At 49.3% G+C, this 20,295-nt stretch overlaps 8 protein-coding genes across 8 annotated transcripts; 3 read left to right on the top strand and 5 right to left on the bottom strand.

Annotated features, from left to right (window-relative positions):
- Positions 1–402: 402 nt before the first annotated feature.
- Positions 403–2,042, top strand: I302_101015 (tyrosine aminotransferase; the record flags this gene model as incomplete). Its single annotated transcript, XM_019191027.1, has 6 exons — positions 403–513; positions 571–849; positions 913–1,146; positions 1,209–1,325; positions 1,389–1,661; positions 1,746–2,042. 6 exons carry the CDS (start codon positions 403–405, stop codon positions 2,040–2,042), a joined length of 1,311 nt encoding a protein of 436 aa, XP_019047775.1.
- Positions 2,043–2,211: 169 nt separating this feature from the next.
- I302_101014 (uncharacterized protein) lies at positions 2,212–5,296 on the bottom strand (the record flags this gene model as incomplete). Its single annotated transcript, XM_065869194.1, has 8 exons — positions 2,212–2,321; positions 2,374–2,707; positions 2,763–3,083; positions 3,137–3,213; positions 3,499–3,561; positions 3,605–4,285; positions 4,339–5,074; positions 5,141–5,296. The coding sequence occupies 8 exons, from the start codon at positions 5,294–5,296 to the stop codon at positions 2,212–2,214; spliced, it is 2,478 nt and encodes an 825-aa protein (XP_065725266.1).
- Positions 5,297–5,854: 558 nt separating this feature from the next.
- On the top strand, positions 5,855–10,354 carry I302_101013 (uncharacterized protein; the record flags this gene model as incomplete). Its single annotated transcript, XM_065869193.1, has 6 exons — positions 5,855–6,247; positions 6,298–6,397; positions 6,448–6,798; positions 6,853–7,547; positions 7,591–7,755; positions 7,829–10,354. The coding sequence occupies 6 exons, from the start codon at positions 5,855–5,857 to the stop codon at positions 10,352–10,354; spliced, it is 4,230 nt and encodes a 1,409-aa protein (XP_065725265.1).
- A 25-nt stretch (positions 10,355–10,379) lies between these two features.
- Positions 10,380–11,378, bottom strand: I302_101012 (uncharacterized protein; the record flags this gene model as incomplete). Its single annotated transcript, XM_019191024.1, has 6 exons — positions 10,380–10,460; positions 10,522–10,611; positions 10,667–10,769; positions 10,836–11,132; positions 11,197–11,237; positions 11,286–11,378. 6 exons carry the CDS (start codon positions 11,376–11,378, stop codon positions 10,380–10,382), a joined length of 705 nt encoding a protein of 234 aa, XP_019047772.1.
- A 242-nt stretch (positions 11,379–11,620) lies between these two features.
- Positions 11,621–14,652, bottom strand: I302_101011 (uncharacterized protein; the record flags this gene model as incomplete). Its single annotated transcript, XM_065869192.1, has 8 exons — positions 11,621–11,753; positions 11,809–12,014; positions 12,067–12,220; positions 12,280–12,571; positions 12,615–12,956; positions 13,006–14,085; positions 14,146–14,287; positions 14,338–14,652. The coding sequence occupies 8 exons, from the start codon at positions 14,650–14,652 to the stop codon at positions 11,621–11,623; spliced, it is 2,664 nt and encodes an 887-aa protein (XP_065725264.1).
- A 302-nt stretch (positions 14,653–14,954) lies between these two features.
- I302_101010 (uncharacterized protein) lies at positions 14,955–16,051 on the bottom strand (the record flags this gene model as incomplete). Its single annotated transcript, XM_019191022.1, has 3 exons — positions 14,955–15,253; positions 15,309–15,517; positions 15,588–16,051. The coding sequence occupies 3 exons, from the start codon at positions 16,049–16,051 to the stop codon at positions 14,955–14,957; spliced, it is 972 nt and encodes a 323-aa protein (XP_019047770.1).
- A 370-nt stretch (positions 16,052–16,421) lies between these two features.
- Positions 16,422–18,304, top strand: I302_101009 (uncharacterized protein; the record flags this gene model as incomplete). The annotated part of the gene is made up of 5 exons (XM_019191021.1): positions 16,422–17,516; positions 17,564–17,618; positions 17,685–17,868; positions 17,927–18,034; positions 18,145–18,304. The coding sequence occupies 5 exons, from the start codon at positions 16,422–16,424 to the stop codon at positions 18,302–18,304; spliced, it is 1,602 nt and encodes a 533-aa protein (XP_019047769.1).
- Positions 18,305–19,009: 705 nt separating this feature from the next.
- On the bottom strand, positions 19,010–20,177 carry I302_101008 (uncharacterized protein; the record flags this gene model as incomplete). Its single annotated transcript, XM_065869191.1, has 5 exons — positions 19,010–19,125; positions 19,203–19,398; positions 19,449–19,785; positions 19,827–19,939; positions 20,001–20,177. 5 exons carry the CDS (start codon positions 20,175–20,177, stop codon positions 19,010–19,012), a joined length of 939 nt encoding a protein of 312 aa, XP_065725263.1.
- Positions 20,178–20,295: the final 118 nt, after the last annotated feature.

Below are 20,295 nucleotides of genomic sequence, written 5' to 3'. Positions count from 1 at the left end.
GAGCCGGCCGGACCTTGATCGGACCTCGGTCACCCGGCCGGAACTCAAGTCAACAGCGCGAGTGATTGTCATGTTTTCCCGAGAAATGAAAATTAATTTCAGGTGAGATAAGGAAATGTATTGACATCTCACTTTATCGCTGCAATGTCATTCGATACCCACTCAAACATATTCTCAATGCAACCGATGAATATCGCAGATGACCCTGTTTGCTGAATGTCTATATATACCTCAGACTGCATGATGCTTTTCTTGAATACTTCCCTATCTCTTACTGACTCAAATCATCTTTGCGTTTCACCAACCCCCAACATTAACTTGTGTATAGAAAGAAATCCTTGTTAGAGTATAATTATACTACTCTAGATCAAATTCCAGCTTGTTCATCCAGATCTCCGCAATATGCCAGACCTTCAATTGATCGCTGCTCAAGACTCATCCACTCATCCTCCTGTGAAAGAAGTGAACGTTGGATCGAAAAGGGAATGGAACGTCCGCGCGTCCCCAGCTGTAGTGAGTTGATACATCATTCAGTCGATCAACTCAATCGCTGACCGACCTTGTTTGTAGGGACGCTCTCGTAACCCCATAAGGGAGACTCTAGCATCCATCACTGCCAATCAGCCCAGCTGCTCCAAAACACCTATCAACCTGGGTCTGGGTGACCCAACTCATTACCCTCTTCACCCACCTCCGCCTGCTGCGATTGAAGCTGTTGCCAAAGCGGTGATCGGAGGAGGATCGAATGGGTATTTGAATGGTGTCGGGTCCACGGAAGCTCGACAGGCTGTAGTGGATTATCATGGTCGATGGGATAGGGTGAAATACGATATCAGCGATATCGTCCTCGTGAGTACTGTAATTCCCCTCTCCTGGTCCACAGAGACGGAGCTAACTGTGATGCACATTCAGACTCATGGTGTAGGTCAAGGCTTGGACTTGCTATTCTCAGTGATGATTCCTCCCGCCTCGGTTGAGCGGTCCAACATCCTTTTACCTCGACCTGGATTTGCCCAATACACTGCGCTACTGGCGAATCTAGATGCCGAGATACGATATTATGACTGTGTGGAAGAGAAGGACTGGGAGGTGGATTTGGAGATGATAGATACTCTGTGCGATGAGAACACCCGAGCGATATTGGTCGTGAGTTTATCATATCCTTGGTGAGATATTCCTTGATTTGACATGTCGCTGATAGATAATAGAACAATCCAAGTAATCCATGCGGAAGCAACTACAGTCGGCAAGCTTTGAAAGATATCTTGGAAATCGCAGACAAGCACAAGGTACCAATCATTGCAGATGAAATCTATGGTCATATGGTCAGTTTACAGTTACCCGCCCTCGCCCGTAATAGAAAGTCAGCTGATACTAGCATGTCGTAGACGTGGTCAAGCCCATTCACACCATTGGCGTCACTTTCGACATCCGTACCCATCATCACCCTTTCGGGTCTATCGAAGCGGTTCCTAGTTCCTGGCTGGCGTTTCGGCTGGCTGTGCTTGCATGATCCTCTCGGAGTGGCTTCCAGCATAAAATCAGGGATGCAATGTTGGGGTAACCGGTTCATGGGCCCGAACAGTTTGATACAGAGTGCATTGCCCTCTATTCTAGCTACCGAGCCGGAATGGTATGACGAGGTCATCAACAAGATAGAGGTGAGTTCTGCGTCCCTTTTGATGTCCGATGTCCGATGTCCGATCGCTTTGTGATGTTCTGTTCGCTGATCATATGAGCTTCAGCTCCTCGCAAAGATAGTCTACCAAGGAATCAGTGATGCACCAGGCCTGAGCACCACGTTCCCTAGCGGTGCGATGTACAGTTTCGTCAAGATCGATACTGCCGCTTTCCCTTCGATCAGAGACGATGTCGCATTTGCCACGGCACTTTATGATGAGCAAGCAGTGTTTGTCCTGCCAGGACTCTGTTTCGGTATGCCCGGATACTTCAGGATAGTATTGGGCACTCCCTCGGAAGTGATGGTTGATGTAATCGGACGCATACAGGAGTTCTGTGATGAACACAGTGTGAGGGATTAAACGCTTTGATGGACTATCGATAGACATGACACGGACGGGTACTATATATATAGAGCTTGGACACTAACTAAATCTTCGCTATGAGTAGACATGTAACGTGCATCTTTGAGAGAATGGATCTCAATTATACTAGCGTAATGCATACAACATTTTGACCAGCGCACATGTCTCACGATACATACACCCGTTGTTTCAATAACGGCTTGGGCTGAGCACCCCCAAGATCTGCCAGAGCTCGGAAAGCAGCCATGTCGACTCGAGATTTGAACAGAACGAAAACTATGCGCGCAAAATCAGCCTGATCCTGCGCTTGACCCTAATTTGCACTCACCATGGGTTGGATCATGATGAGAGGCTCTTTCTGCCTCCTGGCACAGATCGTAGCCGGCGGCACAGTGGCAGCAACGAAGCCAGACCCCACGGATCTGGTCACCATGAACATCACATAGCGTTTCCCGATGCAGAAGATGCTTCAAATAGGCAGTGGGGTCTCTCGGATTGATCGAAGACAGCGCCGACGTCGGTACTTTACCCACCGGCTGCCGGTATAGGAGCGGCAGGACGGGCCGAGAGGATCGGATTGGTGCGTGGACTGGACGGTCGAACTTCAGGAATACATGCGTTGGGTCGTGAACACGATAGGAGCGCAGCTCGCAGATAGAACACTACACTCAAGATGATTAGTCCCGGTCGACTCGGTCTGGTCTGCCTGAGACTCACCAGATTATATCCCTCGGGGTCAGATGGGCAATTTGCGCATTGGAATCTCCTCCCCATGATCCACTCATTGCAATTGCCACACCGCAAAGCATGATCGAGGGCATCTCGTGTGGTGATAGCGACAGTGGGAGGTGTTTGTAATCTGTCGCGATTAGTCGTAGGAGCATACACCGTATCATTGGTAGGCGAGGATGATCTCGATGAAGCTTCACCATCACCTGAAATGGTGCCCGCAGCCACAGTACGGTCCTGCTGAAACCAACGATCTCTGGCTCGACGAGAGACGGCATCGACTTGAGTGGAGGAGATGGGGACCGGTATCTGACAGAGGAAAGTCAGCTAAACAGGAGTGAATTGAATAAAAGCATACTCACCTTCATCATAATATGATCCGCGGTGTGACTCGTACCATTGACTTCCAGTACGACAGCTTCACATTGTATACATAGGTCTACCGCACAAACAGCGCAATGAAATCTCGGACCCACAATATCCTGAAGGCAGTTATGGCAAAATGCTCCTGGATGACGGGTTGGCTGCGGAACGACACGAGGTGGTGGCGATACTTCTTCTAAACCCAAAGAAGTGGCTGATGGAAGAAGTTTGTCAGGCAGAGAGAGGAAAGTGTGGGCTGGATGAATCTCTTCGACTTTCTGATAACATGTGGCGCAGAGATCAAAGCTGGGACACGATACGCCTAAGGATCAGCGGGTGTCAACAAACAAGATGAACCCACATTTGTAACGATTTGCAAACAAGTGATTTCGACAGATAGTGCATTGAGTGTCTTCACTGTAATCTGTCATACTTGTTAGCGCCAAACTTCCCGGTTCTTGACTCACCAACATCAACCCATCCTTCCGCGGCCCAGGTCTTCTCCCTGAAAGTGTGACGAGTTTCACATCCTTGTCTCCGCCTCCTCCTTTCCGCATGGCTAGATTTCAGTTTCGCAGCGGATGCTTTCGCATGAGCTATGCCGTGGACTTCTATGCAGCCCGCACAAAGTTCGTATCCCCGGGACTTGAAAGTAGGAAGTTCGCCGTTCAGAGAAAGAGGCGAATCGGGAGGTGTCAATCCATAGCGATACGTCGCTGTGGTGGGCGAGGACTGAGTATTGGATATTCCTTGCGATCCAGTAACAGTACTGGGGATTGCATCATTATACACGGTCTGCGAGTCGGTCGATCTGCGACTGGTCGCTTCTGACGAAGAGTCGCTATCGCTCCCAGACATCGCCGCAAACTCCGGTTTTCCAGAGGCGTTCTCTTTCCATAGTTCACCTTCTCCGCAGGTCTGGCATACATAACGCATGTAGTCGAGGCGTGTTCCACATGCTGAGCAGTCAGGCGCCAAGATTGGCGGTCCAGTAGGTTCAGCGATGCGTACAGACTCGTAAGGTAGGGGTGTTTGAGGCGGTGAAGTAGAGAGTGTGATCTGAGAGAAAGGTCGGTTGCTGGGACCCGCTTCGTGCTCTGAGTGTGAGGAGCGGGATGAGGCGTCGGTATGGTACGAATAATAGTAACCTGAATAGCAAAATTTAGCTAAGACTAGCAACATTCACGTGTAAGACACTTACGGCCTCGAGCATCGCGCACCAGGGCGATATCTCCCTGTCTCTCGTCATCACTGCCGTCACTATCTTCATCGCTATCCCAATTGCTTGGCCTGGAGACACTTTTCGGTGCGGGCCCCAGCTTCCTTGAGGCCAAGCGGGACTGTTCCTGCAGCCACCGTGTGCCAAGATCCGAGTGCGTTAACAGAGACGGCGGAGGATTGTCATGGAAGCCAAGCGGGGTACTCCTTTCGGTTGATGCCGAATGATGAGCAGACGACGGTTGCTGATGATTGATTTCGAGAGAATCAAATCGCTGAATGGTAGATTCTTCTGAGCTGTACTCGTCGTTCACCTCGTGAACAGCATCAAATCCAGATGACCGTCTCGAGCTTTTCAAGCTCTCCTCGTACCCGCTTGATCTCCAGCTTCCCTGACTAGTGCCATCTCGGTGTGAGCCTTCATAGGATCCTGTGCCGGTCTGAAAGCTGGATATCGAGGAAGTATCGCTCAAGCTAGGCCCATCGTATTCTACCAACACATCCAGACGAATCGTGATCTTCTGAGCTGCATAGGCGTACATCATGTTGCCTGAATTCGACCCGGAGTAGGTCGACAAAGCAGCGTCATCATCTCCAGAGATGAAGTAGGTGATGGCGTCTGTAAGATCGCGGTCCGTCTTGATGGAGAATTCTTCGCCGTCATCGTCGGTGTATGCCAGAGAAAAGGGTGAGGCTGAAAGGGAGAAGCATTCTTCCACCTGTGTTTCAAGGTTAATAGAGTAAAATCGTTACATCCGAGGTCTCAAGCAGCTGTCATGACTCACTCTATCACGCAATGAGTCCAGTCTACATGTTGCAGCGGATGGAAAGGTCACCCTACGGGTGTTACCATCAAAAGCGCACTTGATCACCAAGGGTCGATTGGGGCGGTCGGAAGCTGAAGCTGAAAGTGCAGATGGACCTGATGAAGAGTGACGCATTGGGGATGTGGTATGTTTGTTATATGGTATTGATGACGCTTGTGAGGACTTGACTCATGGTGCAGGTGATATTGATAGTGATATTGATAGTGATATTGATAGTGATATTGATAGTGGCAGTAATGGTGAATATGCAAGTGAATATGAACATGAATATGAATCATGAATAACAACTAATCTTAGTAACTGGATGGGAATGAATGAATGTCAATAGATAACGTTATAAAAGTGATGACGTGGAATATATATATATACCCATATATGTCCATATGCATCACATCATGATACATTCTCATCCTCATCACAACACCTCATACTCCTCTTTCCTATATAATCATACATCATAAACTCGTACCCACTCACTGTGACTTGTACTCTACTCCTGGTCAATACAAGGCCCAGAGTCAGAACCACATACTCACTGTAACCATGTCTAACTCGGATCCATTCTCAAGATCACCACTCTCGAACAGTCAAACGGCCCAAGCTCAACCTCACGATACATCCTCATCCTTGATATGGAGATCATCTACACATACACAAGAGCAAAATGACTACATGGATGCAGGACCCAGTGACTACTGGAAGAGAAGTCCTTCACCGTCATCACCCGCAGGACCCGCACCAATCAACTGGCGAATGCCCTCTGACACACCATTCAACGCTGACGATATCGACAAAGGTCCTAGCGATCACTATGGTCATTCACCGGCGCAGCTTCACCCACCTGATACACTCACGCCCATGCAAGACAAGACAAACGATGGTTTATTACAAAATGTGCTGGACGACACCAGCTCTCCGACCCAGTCCCGCTCCCCGAGTTTAGTCGATAGATTTCCTCATCACGGTTACCATAGAACGTTTCATGATATCATCGGAGAGAAGGATATCGAAGTAGATGGTAGCTCTATAGGTGACGAAGAGCTTGGCAGGATCAGAACTCATAGGGTGAGTTGCGTTCACCATATGAATGAGAGCCAAGCTGATCAAACATTCAGGATGATTACTCGGATCGCACTCCATCCTTAACTTCTAACAACTTGAAGAAGAAACCTTTCATACCCTCGCCTAGCCCAAATAAGCGAGCGTCTTTTATACGTGAGTCTTACTTCTGATTTTATCATCGACTGACTCAATGTGCACCGTAGACCCCTCCATTTCTCGGCTTCGGTCCCATATGCGAACGACTTCCGGCTCGACCCAGCAAACTCCCCAACAACCTCATCTGTCCCATTTGCGCGCCTCAAGTCATTTCTCGCAGATATCGGAAGCCAAATCAGAGACCTTATCAATCGACAGTGGCCCTCCACAGCAACTATCAGAGTCGTCATCCAAAAGTCCAGCCTTCGTTTTTCACCCATTGCGGCGATTGTCCGTTGACCTGTTTTCACGAGACGAGGCCCCCGCCGTCATGGACGTCCGAGGGATGATTGCTATAGGTACGGATAAAGGGCGTGTTCTGGTGTATGGTTTTGATCAGCAGCTCAAGCATATTCTGGGTCCCGAAGCGAGTGGTGAGTCAACTTCGTCCCGGACGCTGCGCTGACTTTTAGGTTCTCCCGTTACCGCTATCACCATATCATCCGATCAAACATATGTTGCGGTTGGCCGTTCATCTGGAAATATCCATCTGTATGACCTGTCCAACCCAAGCAAACCTGCTCGTACAACTCTCGCTCTCACCCTTTCTCAGGTCCTGTCTGGTCGACGGGAAGGGCATATCCAGAACAGCAGTATCTTGCACATCGGTTTTGTCGGGGCTCGGCATACTTCGGTTATCAGCGGTGACGAGCATGGTAGAGCTTTCTGGTGGAGTTTGGGCAGAGTTATAGGGGTCGAGAGCAACGATGTCGTTCGCATGCTCGGCAGTTATCCCAATGCAGACGGCCAATCACGGAAACCCACTACTCTTTTCGCAGCTCTTCCACTACCGCTTGGCGAAAATCCTCACCCGGTTGACTCTCTCAACCTCTCGGCTCTGCTGACCCCTGCCAAAATGGTCATTGTTGGAATGAAACCGAGCCCCAAAACATGGTACCGCAAGATGAGGGATAACATCGGTGGTGAACAGGGAGGATTGATCGGCTGCGCTCTTTGGTCGAGATCGACAACAGAACCAACCTTAGCATACTCTTGGGGACGAGCTGTTCGACTATTACACGTTCATGGCAAGGATCCACAATTCGAAGAGGGGAAGACGTACGAGGCCACAGAGCCTGTCCGTTCCATGCAGTGGTACGATGACAATGTGAGTCCGTGTTTGAAAGTCCTTGACTGATAGTATGATGCAGCATCTCCTAGTCTTATCCTCCACTCAACTTGTTCTCCTGAATGTCATCTCGATGGTTCCTGTGGAGATGACAATGCTGCAAACCCGACTCCTCACTTCCCAAGATTCCTATTCATCTCTGACAAGACCCTCCTCGACCCAGACGCTCAATTCTCTTGCGGGGAGTGTCAGGTGCTATCGGGATAAGCTCTTCCTTCTTGTGAGTTTCACACCTTCTTGGACATCGCTAATGCTGCCAGACAAAAACCACTCTACAAGTAGGTACGCTACAACACTGGAACGACAGAATACTCGCGCATGTCCATCAAGGTGATTTTCTTGGTGCGATCCAAACTGCGCTGGAATACTACGAAGATCGTGCAGACGGCAATAAAATCAATCTCCCCGAGGACACCGACGCTCGCAAAGCAGTCATATCAAATCGCCTCCACGAACTTCTACTCGCATCGCTTCGCTGGGCTTTCTCACCAGATCGTCTCACCGAAGACACCCATCTCGGACAGGGCATCGATCTCACCAGTCTTTTCGAAGGTCTGGCCACCGCCGCCATCGAAGCTTGCCTATCCATGAAGGATATTACTTTTCTTTTCGATGAGGCATATGAACACTTTGCACAAGCCGGTATTCAAAGCATCTTCCTCCGATTGCTGGAACCTCACATCCTGTCCGGACGTATTCGCCAGATCCCACCGAGTATCTTCCAGGCGCTCATCAAATCGCATGAGGAAAAAGGCCAGCTCGACCAAGCGGAAGCGATCATTTGGAATGTCGACCCCATCTCTCTCGATATAAACCAAGCGATCACTCTTTGCGAGGCTCATGGCCTCTGGGATGCGATGATATACGTCTACACTCGGGCAATGCAGGATTACGTCGCTCCGTTGGTCAAATTAATCAACGTGGTACGAGACATTCAGCAAGACCGCTTAAATCGCCCTTCTCTCGTTGGCGACACCGCTGATGGCCTCGAAAGATGGGCACCAAACGCATATAAGCTCTATGCATACGTAGAATCAGTCTTATCGGGTTTGTCATACCCGAGTGGTGACCCTCTTCCGGAAGGTCAAGCTTATACCGCTCGGACCGATGTTTACTCGTTCATTTTCGCTGGTCGTACAATATCCTGGCCGACCAAAACGGATCTCATTCTCACTGGTGAAGGTCCTGAGCCTCCTTATCCCTACCTCAATCTCCTGTTGCGGTTTGATACCGAAGCATTCCTCCATTCTATGGACATCGCATTCGAGGACTCCTATCTCAACGATACATCTGGCGCGATAAATCGGCAGTCGATCGTCAACCTTATGCTCGACGTCATGGATCCGGAATACTTCCATCCTGGAGACATAACCTTTTTGCATATCTTTGTTGCACGCAACCTACCGAAGTATCCTCAATTTCTCTTCATCCCACCGTCAACGCTTCATCGCATCTTGGTCAGTCTCGCCAGTGATCCAGATCAAAGCACTCGCGAAGACCGACAACTCGCCGCCGAATATCTGCTCTCAGCCTACACGCCACATGACTCTGATGCGATGATGGACCTCTTCAATCAAGCTGGGTTCTACAGGATCCTGCGAACATCCTACCGACAACAGCACAAATGGGGCAAGCTCATTTCAACGCTGCTACGAGATCCAGAATCCGATGATCAGGTGTTCGCCAGTCTTGATGAGATCATAACCTCCTCATCACCTTCTGACGAGGTTTTCGAAGCGGTCTCTGGAGCTCTACCTCAGCTATTGGCTCTCGGTGTCCGTCAAACAGCATCCCTGTTAGATCGAGATCTACCTTCATGCCACCCCCGCGCGATCGAAGTCTTGACAACCGCTCCCCACAAGCAAATGGCATATTTGCGCTGTTTGCTGGAGCCGGAAGGCGAGACGCGCTCCGACCACATCGATATGCCACTTCGACACCTCTATACTACGCTCTTGTGTCAGAATGATCCTGATCATCTCGTTCCTTTCCTTGATTCCCAAGACCCTACCTCGTTCGATCTGGCAAATCTTGCTATGGAATGCGAGAACCTTCAAGTCTTCGAGGGTCAACTTTGGGCCCTTGATCGGCAAGGCAGAACCGCAGATACTTTTGGCGCCGTTGGAGACATCCTTCGTAGCAGAGGTGTCGATTTGGGAGAGGCAATCTTGGCCGATGATCTGGGTACTATCCACATGTCTGTATCCACCATCCAATCAGTCTCGAGGATGGCCACCCGTCTATGCCAGGAACATTCGTCGACTCACGCCGCTGTGGGCGATGTTGAAGACTTATGGTTAGGAGTTCTACACGAGGTCATCGAGCTGGTACATTCAATCTCGGCTTTGCAGCCGATGCAGCCTACTACCGCCGCCCATGCTGCTGTCTCGGCTCTTCGGAGTATTGTACAGGAGACTCTCGCGTCTCTTGTAGCCTCATCCTCCCCATCACTTTCATTCCCTCGACTATTCAAGCGACTAGTCGATGCGTCGACATCGGGCACTAAACAGCAAATCAAGAAAGGGCGCACGTACGCCGAGTTTCGAATTATCCTCACCGGTATGCTCGACTCCTATCGTGCAGAGGGCGAAATGCTCAGCATGACTACGAAACTGGTCGAAGCGGATCTTTTCGAGATCTTGTCGAATCTCAAAGTAAAAAGAGAGAGTGGATGGATGCCAGGGTCGTTCGTGTGTGAGAAGTGTGGGAAGATAGTAGATGGGGGAACAGTGGTCGTACGCGCCGATGGGATCACTATGCATCGTGCATGTGTGGATATGTCGTAGGTAGCGGAAGATATGCATACAGTAATCAATTTGGTCTCAGTAAATCCACAATCTCGTCCCTTTCTGAGATAAGCGCCAACTGCAGCGGAGTCTGAGAATCTTCGTCCTAAACATGAATTCTTAGCCTCGCACTCGTCTACCCGACTAGGAAGAACCAGAACCCTCACCTGTACATCTCTGTCGGCTCCGTGAGAGAGCAACAGCTTGGTCATCTCGACGTGCCCGCGATCTGCCGCAAGATGAAGGGGTGTATAGCCCTGCGAGAGTTGTTAGCATTTTCATTCGTATTGAAAGATGGAGTGAAGTACTCACGAATTCGTCTTTGAGGTCAATCAGCGATGGATCCTCCTTAACCAGTTCCTCAACCTTTTGTACATTGTTTTCTGCTACTGCACGGTGCATTGGGTGGGTCTCGCTAAATGGATCAGATACAGTGTTAGATAATCGCTCCTGTCCCGACAAGTGACGAGCGCTAGCTTACTCTTCATCCTTATTCTCCTCTTGCTCTTCAGACATTACGCTGACTTTAACACCTCCTATAGGATTATCTCTCCTTTCCTGACCTGTGCTCTTGACTGGTTCGTCATCGAGGTTTTCCAGATCGACATCCTCCTCATCTATATCCCCAGACCATCCTATCTGAACTGCGATCTCAATGTACCGCTGACTCGCCGATATCTGACCATCTGTCATGGCTGAGTATTTGGTATGCTGAGCAGCCCAGGCATCGTACTTTGCACGAGGAGCTGGTGAAAAGATGGATGGACGGCTCCCATCCCTTTGAGATGTGTCAGAATGTTGAACAGACAATTAGGAGGAACGAGGTGATGGACTTCTCTCACGGTCCTGTTGAGGTGTTGATGTATTTGAATAGCCCGTATAGCTATATGATGGGAATTAGCGCATACCAGCTGATGGTAATGTTGCTCACCTCTAGCTTGACTTCATTCGGTAAACCTGCTGCAGCTGGTGCGGACGATAACCATGTCGAAGCTGCATTGAATTGCTTTTGGATGTGACTCATGCCTTCAGGGATCGTATTACTCGGGGGGCTTGTCGCTGGGAGATCGGTCACTTGAGAGACAAATATAAAATCATTGTCGGGATAAAAGATACTGCATAGAGAGAGTATCGACCTGTTATCAGTGCTCAAAATGAATGTAGAGACAATTGGATTGCGTACATAAAAAGTCGTTACATCATCATTTTTTGTCCTTATATCTATGTTGTCAAGTACGAGTATTGGAAGGTATTTATGTTGTCATATCATATCATCACACCCGCCAAAGTCAACAACACAGCATGAGCCATAGGAGGCAGTATCCATGTCCACCGAACACCAAAGAGAAAGGCTGTGGCTGAGAGACAAAAGAGGCTGAAGCGGCATAATTGTATGACGCTGTGAATGAGGAAGTCAGCTAGTCTAGTCTGATATACCGAGTGCTGTCACTCACGTATCACGCTTTTGAGGTGAATTACCTCGGACGCACAATGCCACTAGTAGCACTGCTGGTCCTATATATAGGATGTTGTGGTCGGTTGACAGTGGGTGCTTCCAGTTCATCCATAAGCTTCTGCCCCAGACGAGCAGTGTTGTAGCTTTGAAAGGGATCAGAAAAAGCATGAGAAACAACGTCGATTCTCCAAGATTACCGGAGGGCTAAAAGTGCAGCATAAGCAGGCTTCGTCGCAGCAAAGTTTCAAGTTCTCACCTCGGACCAATCGTTCCTCATGATACTGGTCCATAAGACAACGACTGAGACGATGAATGCAAGCTGATGCGGGATAAACAGATACACCAAGAGCATCACGAGGCAAGCAAGGATTATCAGTCGAGAAGGGTGGGAGTGGGAGTCGATGGTGTCGCTGAGTAGGTCTTTGTTCAGCTGCAATTGCAAGGCGGGAAGAGCAGCAGAAGTACTCACTTAGGCTTTCGTGAGCGAGTCCCAATCACTTTCAGCACAGCTATGCTAAGTATCGAATTGGTGAATCGTAATAAGAGCCATGCACCACATGTCAAAGCGTACGTCCATAGAGCCATGATGATGACAAGAGGAAGGAAGGCTAAGTCGGTAGTTCCTACCAAAAGAGTATCGAGACGTAGCGAGGTTCCGAACCAAAACTGTACGATGTTGCCAATGCCCAGTGCCAGACAACATCCAGCTAGCCAACGTCGCCCGACTTGCTCAATTCCCTCATCAAACGATATGAGGTGTCCTGAATTCCAGAATCAGCGAAGAGATGCAAGGGCGTCACTCACCATCCCTTTTTAGCCATTGCGTTTGCATCAACATTCCTGCTGCGACCCATGCAAGTGGCCATGACAGGAGGATCATGCGATATCGTGTGACGATCTTGGCCAGAATTCCAAAAGGATCGACAGTCATCTTTAGCTCCTCGAGAGGGCAGTCGGGCTGCTGGAAGATTCTAATGGTCATACCGTGAGGATTGCGTTGATCTGATTGAAACGGGAGGCTTGCAATGTGGGAGTGCAGGTATATGTCGGGATTGCTAGTTAAATGCGGGTATGAACGAGATTCTGTCGTGGCCCCTTTGAGGTGGTGCGCCGGTACAGATATATGCTGAAGTATTGGCCGAACACCTGCAGCTGTTTCAGTGTGTGTTCTACTCGGTCGCCTTACAGTACTTACCGTTGCATTTACCACGGACTGTACTTTTCAGACGATGAACAAGCAACGACGAAGAACGGAAGTTGCTAAAGTGCAATAGAAGTGATGATCGGAATGGAGCAGATTTGCCTGCGCCTACAACCGCATTAGCCCATTCCTCCGATTGTCTTGACTCACTCCAAACAGATGTCCGCATCTCCAAAACTTCTCGAGACCCCGCTTCGACGACTTCATGCGATTCACTTGCCACGAATAAAAATCCACTCGCGGTCTGAAGGTCGACATCAACGAATAGAAGGGTTTCCTCAGGCTTTACACCTTCGCCTGGCAGAGGAAAGGGCGCATCAACATATTTTGGAAAAGGTAGATCTCCATGACCGAAAGGTATCTCTCGGCACTTGTCCGTGCAGTGTTTGACAGTGAAGGTTGTCTGTTGGTAAGCCCTCTTTGGTTTAGCCAAGATTGTCATGTTGGTAGATGTGACAGACACGTTGTACGTGTTGGATTGTGACGGTTTCATGATAGACTGTCCTGAAAACCATCTTCTAGCAATCGATAATTTGGACGATCGATTACTCGCTGCAGCCGTTTCGATCAAAGCTTTTGCGATGAGCCAGCGGACCTGATGACACCAGACCATGGCTTGATGATCCACTCCAGTCCAAGCACCAGGGATCCCGGTAGTAAATGTAGCGAACCCGTCTGACTCGCTCACAAGTGATGAGGGCAGGGCGCAGCTGTCGGACACGACTTGGGTGTCAGAGATCCCACCGCACAGTGAGATCAATAAGGGGTGAACAGGGTGTGAGATCGTCCGATATATCCGTTCCATGTCCCATTCGATCGTAAGAGGAGGTGTGATGTGAGGAGTGGACATTGTGATAATCATATCCACCATCTCACCAATGTCTCTCTCGGCGACAGCCAATCTAGCAGCTATACCACCCATTGAATGAGCCAGCAGTGTGACCTGACGAGGTTGTTCAACAGCGGGTAGGTGGTCGTACTCATCTAGTATTCGTCGTACAGAATGCTTGATGAACTCGGCTTGCGTCGAGAGGGTTCGTCCAGAGAAGGCAGAGAAATCTTCATTGAAGTCGACTTAGAGGAAGAGGTACCGTTAGATGTGATGATCAAAGTAAGTCTACTCGAAACACTTACTGGTGAAGAAGTCCAATCTCCTAATCCCCTGTTCCCCAGATGATCCTTCCTGATATTGTCGGGCGGCGGATGAAGCGATGGACCTCACCTGCTGATACGAGCCTGCATTCCCCGGTATAAAGACTACGGGATGACCTGCTAGCTACATGAGCAGTGTCAGGTCGACATATTCCCGTTGAGCATTTGACTTACCGTTGAATCGATATCCAAGCCTTGTTCTCGATAATGGTAAACCTGGTAACGAGGGATAGGATTATCGTGCCATTGAAGTAGATGGTACGAAGGGGACATCCAGCTCATCTCACAGCCCCATGATCCTGATTCTTTCAAGTCTCTCTGATAGCAGTGGTATACAAGCAGAGTGAACAGGACACCCATGAAAGCTGAAAGCAAAGTGACCAGTCGGGATTTGACTGTATTGAGAAGGGAGGAGGATTTGGGTGGGGACCGCTGTTCAGCGAGCTTGTGGTTCACATGCATCTTACCCGATGCTGAGTTTGGCGACATGGTTTGGTAGATTGATGGTCATGCTTTAGTCAGTGATAGTATTGTTGGGTGATTGATTGGGATAGATCAATAATTGAGTTGAAGTTGATTGTTGTGAAATGATGTTCAACTGTGGAGGTTTCTTTCGTACGGTGATGACCCGTACATTTCATATTTTACTCTGCTTAATGTCATGATATGCAAAGATAGATCACCTTGAATGCATGAATACACCTGATATCTCTTGCATAGATAGTCATGTCCACGTACCATGCTTGACAAGAGATGCACTGCATGTGACAAGAGAAAGAGAATGTACAGAGTCATGGTAATACAACAGCGAAATTGTTCATCTTGGGTCCATCTTTGACCACCGTCTTTCTCACCCATCTATCTCTACCCTCCAGCTCACCAGCAGATTTTCTCCAAAGCCAGTAGCCTACTTTCCCACCCGGTTTCCACTGCTCCCTTTCCAGCGTGAAACCGATTATACGCATCAGATCTTGAAATGTTGACAAAGACAGGTAGCGAGAGTTGGCAAGGCATGGAAGCGGCAGGACCAGGAAGAGGAATGAGTTTGGGAGATCTTTCAGCTGCTTGTGTATCAGAGAGAGCATTTTGCCTAAGCCAACTCCCACTGTTCAGTTTGTACTCGTATGCTGACACCTGAAGCTCACCTCTATCCGCTGGCGAGCTGACAAAGTTGAGAACCAGACTGCAGCTGACCACATCAAACGCATCTTGTTCTCGGGCTGGAAGAGGACGTTGCAGGAAGTCCTGCTCGAGTATGTCTGGATGCTGCGAGTGTAGATCGATTGGGTGATTGTCTATCCACTTGGAGCAACTGGCATAGTTATCTGGCATCAGTGCACCGATTTCCAACATGCTATACTTCACAGGCATCCAAGTCAGCAGCCAAGCTTGTATGACGAAGCTGGGCAGTAGATAAGACCCACCGCAGTTTACTACTCTGAGCGACCATCTCCTGTTTGATCCCCAATTCGTCCAACCATCTTACGAGCACCTTGGAGCTGTCTCCGCCTCTTTCTTTGGATTGCCCAAGAGTACTGGCTATCTGATATGCATTGAGCCCTCCGAGGGCCGTCATCTCTCTCTCAACCGAGTCAAGTTCTGTCTGAATGGCTTGGACTCTTTCATCGTTGCGCTGGTTTTCGATGGTGGATGCGAGACTTTGCTTCAAGCTGGATTGCTTCTTGAGCAAGGTATGGAAATGGGTGATGGTGGACTGTGTTATCTTGCGTGATACTACTGGTCTGTTGGCGGAACGTACACGGCCATGTCGACTGATACTCTTTGAGTCACTCGAGGGAAGACTTTGAGCAGCTGAAGAGTGGACGTTGGTATCGGGTGTGAACGAGGAGATTGGTAATTTTTTGATCCTTCTTGACTTTGGACCCATGGCGATGCAAGGTCATGTATATCTATCTATGCTTTGAGTTGAGATGAAATCAGATACGATGGGGGATCATGACAAGACGAGAACTCTATGACTTGACTGGTATTGAGATGATGAAGAATGGTCAGCACAAGTGAAGAAATGTTACGCATGTCATATAGACAGTAGTGAGTAGTGGAGGTGAACACATGAACACATCACATATCTATCTACACATCCATTCATCCATTCATCCATTCATCCATCCATTCATTCATTCATTCGATCCATTGCATATCTCATCATCATCACCATCATCATTATCATCCTCATCACACTCATACGTATATCCTGTAATGACCAACGACAACCTCTTACGAAACCAATAATGAACATGTACGATAAAAGCGATCATGACAGCAACAACCCGGTTGCGTCTCCCTCAACCTCTTCACATTCCCATCAACCTTCCTCCTCTTCCGACTTTGGGTCATTCAACTCTGCACCTCATGTGATCGATCCAGGTCATCCATCTCGCAATCATCTCTCCTCTCAGCAATATACACGGCAGTCGACATCCAATTCACCTCCTTTGCTTGACGATGATGACCTGCTAGGTTCTTTCGATGACCCAGCTCACGACTCGACCCACAAACTCTCTTCGCAGGGACCTTCTCAAAGCACCACACCAGCTTCCATGGAAGTTGATTTACTTGGGGGTGACATCTGGGAAGATGTCACACCTCATCGTAACAAGATCATACCCAAGGTCCCACCGTCGACACCTCATTACCGACCAGAACAAAGCAAGACATCGTCAACCCCAATACATGTACCTCTACCGCCCCGTCCAACTGAGATAACACCAGACTATGCTCCCCCTCTACGATCTCCTAGACGTATGTCATCTCCGTACTTCTCTGTCAGTCTCAGCTCCCCGCCGATAGTCACAGACGCTGGTGCCGACATAATCTTTCATCCAGCTCATCAGGCTAAAGACGATGGGGCGGCCAGGGAGATGCGCAAGGTACAGGAGCATGACCCAGGCGTTGGGCTTGCTGGCCCGTCATACGCTTCATCATCCACACAAGGCTCAGATCTTAGTCGAACGATAACAAGGAGCCCCCCTCATCATTCAAAACTCCTCGACACATTGGCAACAACCTCTAAATTAGCGTCAAAATGGCGATCCGCCATCACTAGCTCGACCTTCGCTCCTCCTACAAACCCAGGCTCAAATGAAGCTCGTGGCTCCTCAATACCGAGATCTCCCGAACCTATTCCAATTGACATCACTCATCAAACCCCCTTCGCCACTGCGGAACAAGTAGCAGGTAGCTACAGAGCTCCGTCTGGCGCGCCAGGGTTCGATCCTCGTCAAGGTATTTCACCTCGCTATAATGATAGAGACGAGGAATGGGGACATGTCACCCTGTCGGGCAGACGTGATAGTACTGCTCCAGTTCTGACTACCAAAGACGCGGATCAGGTGAGTTGATTTCGTTTCCACCTTAGACTGTGTTGATGTCTTGTCAGCTACGCGGCCACCTGCCTCCTCGTCAGCGCTTGTCTAGTGCTTGGACTCTACTTTGTGAGTCCGAACATCCTGATTCTGGGCTGGTAGTCGAGCCTGAATCCGCGCTGATAGTCCCACCAGTCTCCCTTGATCAGCACGGTGCTTCTCTGTCTACGCTGTATCGCTTGGTCGAGAGGTTCGGCCAGACTCATAGAACTTCTGGTAATATCTTGGTGGTACGTGATGGTCAAGGGAACAGATTTGGCGCTTTCATCAATGAGTCGATCGTGAGGCGAGAAGGCACATATTATGGGACGGGAGAGTCGTGAGTTTGAGCTGAGTTGATGTGGCAAGTGCCTCGCTGACTTTCCTTCCGATCCCAGATTCCTCTTCAAGCTGGATGTCGAATCCAACATCCGTACCTATCGATGGACGGGCAAAAATCAGTATTTTGCTCTCTGTGAATCTGGCTTCATATCATTTGGTGGGGGGTAAGTGACTCTCTCTGTATTTCCATTCTACCTGGCTTCCAAGGCATCCCTCTCTTCGCTCCAACTCAGTCTCGTCCTTTTCGAGCTGATGTAGCTCGTTTGATCTCTAGTGATGGGACGTATGGCTTGTTGCTCGATTCAACTTTCACTCAAAACTCGTCTGCCACCTCACCTGCATACGACAATGACATCTTGTCGGAAGCCACACCTCGAAAATCTGCGAAGGCGTGTCTCTTCGACTGCGTAGGTCTGGAAGTCTGGGGTACGTAGCTTGTATTGCATCTTCATCTAGCTTTGCTCCGTTGCCATTTTCGGTCAGCGCATGCATACAGCCGGACATGGCGAAAGTCGGTCTCATTATCAAAGTTTGGGTGGCAAATCCATGTCCATTTCAAACTGGTTTTCCCCAACTCGGGATCAAGTATGCAAATTTGACATACCTCAACAGAGGATCACTACCGCATCTTGAATCAAAATGCTGAATCATCGTCCTGACTCATCACCACTCGTAACAACAACCCGACCTCAGTCATTTGCTAAACCCCAGGCTCAAGCCCTTGTACCTGAGCCCTGTCGACAAGTTCGAATCACCGTCCTTCCCTTTGTACACCCCCTTGTGTTTACGCTAAGTGGTTTCATGTCCTGTCCTTGCCTGGCCTGGTCCCTAGTCCTAGTTATCCTGTAGCCTGCCTGGTAGTAGTACTCCCCTCGCGTGACATAAATGGGACCAGCATCTTAACATGATTGTCTACTCTTGTCATACATAAATCCATGTCCCACCAAAGCCCATTGACGTTCGAAACATAAGTCGACACTTGACGCCCATTAATCAGATCTCAATTTATGTATGGTGGGATTCAATTTCATGCCAGCGATATGCCATCACTTCTCCGAGCGTCGCTCCTGTGGGTTCCCATTGTGTAGTCCATAATACGACAACTATACATACGCTACACAATGACTAAGTGACGGCTCTTAATCCAGTCCTGATCTCCACGTCGCACCTTCTCCATTCAAACCCCATGCGTGAATACTCGAGTCGTGCACGGTAGTTCGCCTAAGATCTCGCTTGTACTTCCCCGCGTAGCTGCCTGGGACCGAACGGTGTAGGGTACAGGTGTTGTCCCATATGACTGAGTGTCAGCCATGTCGTGTGCGTCGAACTCACCTAGATCACCGATATTCTTCCACTGCACCTTTGTCGTGAACTCAGGACTTCCGGCGTGGGTGAGCAGCTCGTGCAACTCTCTCTGGCCTTCCTCGATAGGCATTCCCTCGACGTGGTGAGCGTGAGCGGCGATGTAGAGGTTTGTCCGACCGGATGGCTCGTGGGTCTGTACCAACTTATGCTTGCCGAAGCGGTGCTTCATGGGATCGAACTGCACGTGAGCTCAGCTCAAACGAAGCCACTCACCTCGTCCGTATCGAGCAACGGGTTTAGCTTTCCATTCTCATCGATGTTCGCGTTCCTCCTACAGTTGAGCTGGCTATTGCATACCACCCAATCTTTGATCTGTTCCTTCCTCTCCGAGGGCAACGCTTCGTAGGCAGTGCGTGTATCAGCGAATTCGGTGTCTCCGCCGAGCCCAGCAGGTGGTAGCTCATGTGCCAACAGCAGGGAGATGCCTGCCCGCCTAGGGTTGAAGGCTGAATCCGCATGGAAGTGGTAGTTGCATCGAAGGAGAAGATCTCGCATGCCTCCGGGCTGCATGACGGTACCATCGGGGTTGACGTTGCCGACGTCGAAAAGGCTATATCATATCAGCAAGAGAATTAATGATCAAACACTCACTAGTCACTGCTCAACCGGTTCTTCTGTCCCAATCCGCCCACGAACGGCGCGATATCATCTAAATCTCCAAACAGATGGGACATCTCCACATGCCTAGCATCGTTAAGGCCGGTCTTCCGAAAGACGAGCACGCCGTACTGACCTATCAGCTTAGCCTCAAGAGATCCAACTCACTTTTGCGAGTCCTGCTTTGATTTCCTCGACTAGCTCCGGGGTGATTGACGAGAAATCTGCGATGGCTTCCGCTCCAAACGTGGGGTGAAGAGGATGGTACTGCACCAGAGATTCTGGGATAGGTTCATGGTGGATGGCTGGGATTGACGATGCGGTCTGTACTATAGCGGCTGCCATGGTGAAGTGTGGTGGATTGCTACAAAGATATGATTGTGATGATTCGTATAGTATAGTAGAACATGCAACGATGAAACATCTTCACACCCAATCGCAGAAATTCAGATGGTCATGTGAA

This window comes from Kwoniella bestiolae, chromosome 1 (assembly GCF_000512585.2).
Source record: "Kwoniella bestiolae CBS 10118 chromosome 1, complete sequence".
NCBI classification, from domain to species: Eukaryota; Fungi; Basidiomycota; class Tremellomycetes; order Tremellales; family Cryptococcaceae; genus Kwoniella; species Kwoniella bestiolae.
This window is presented reverse-complemented; position numbering and strand designations above follow the sequence as displayed.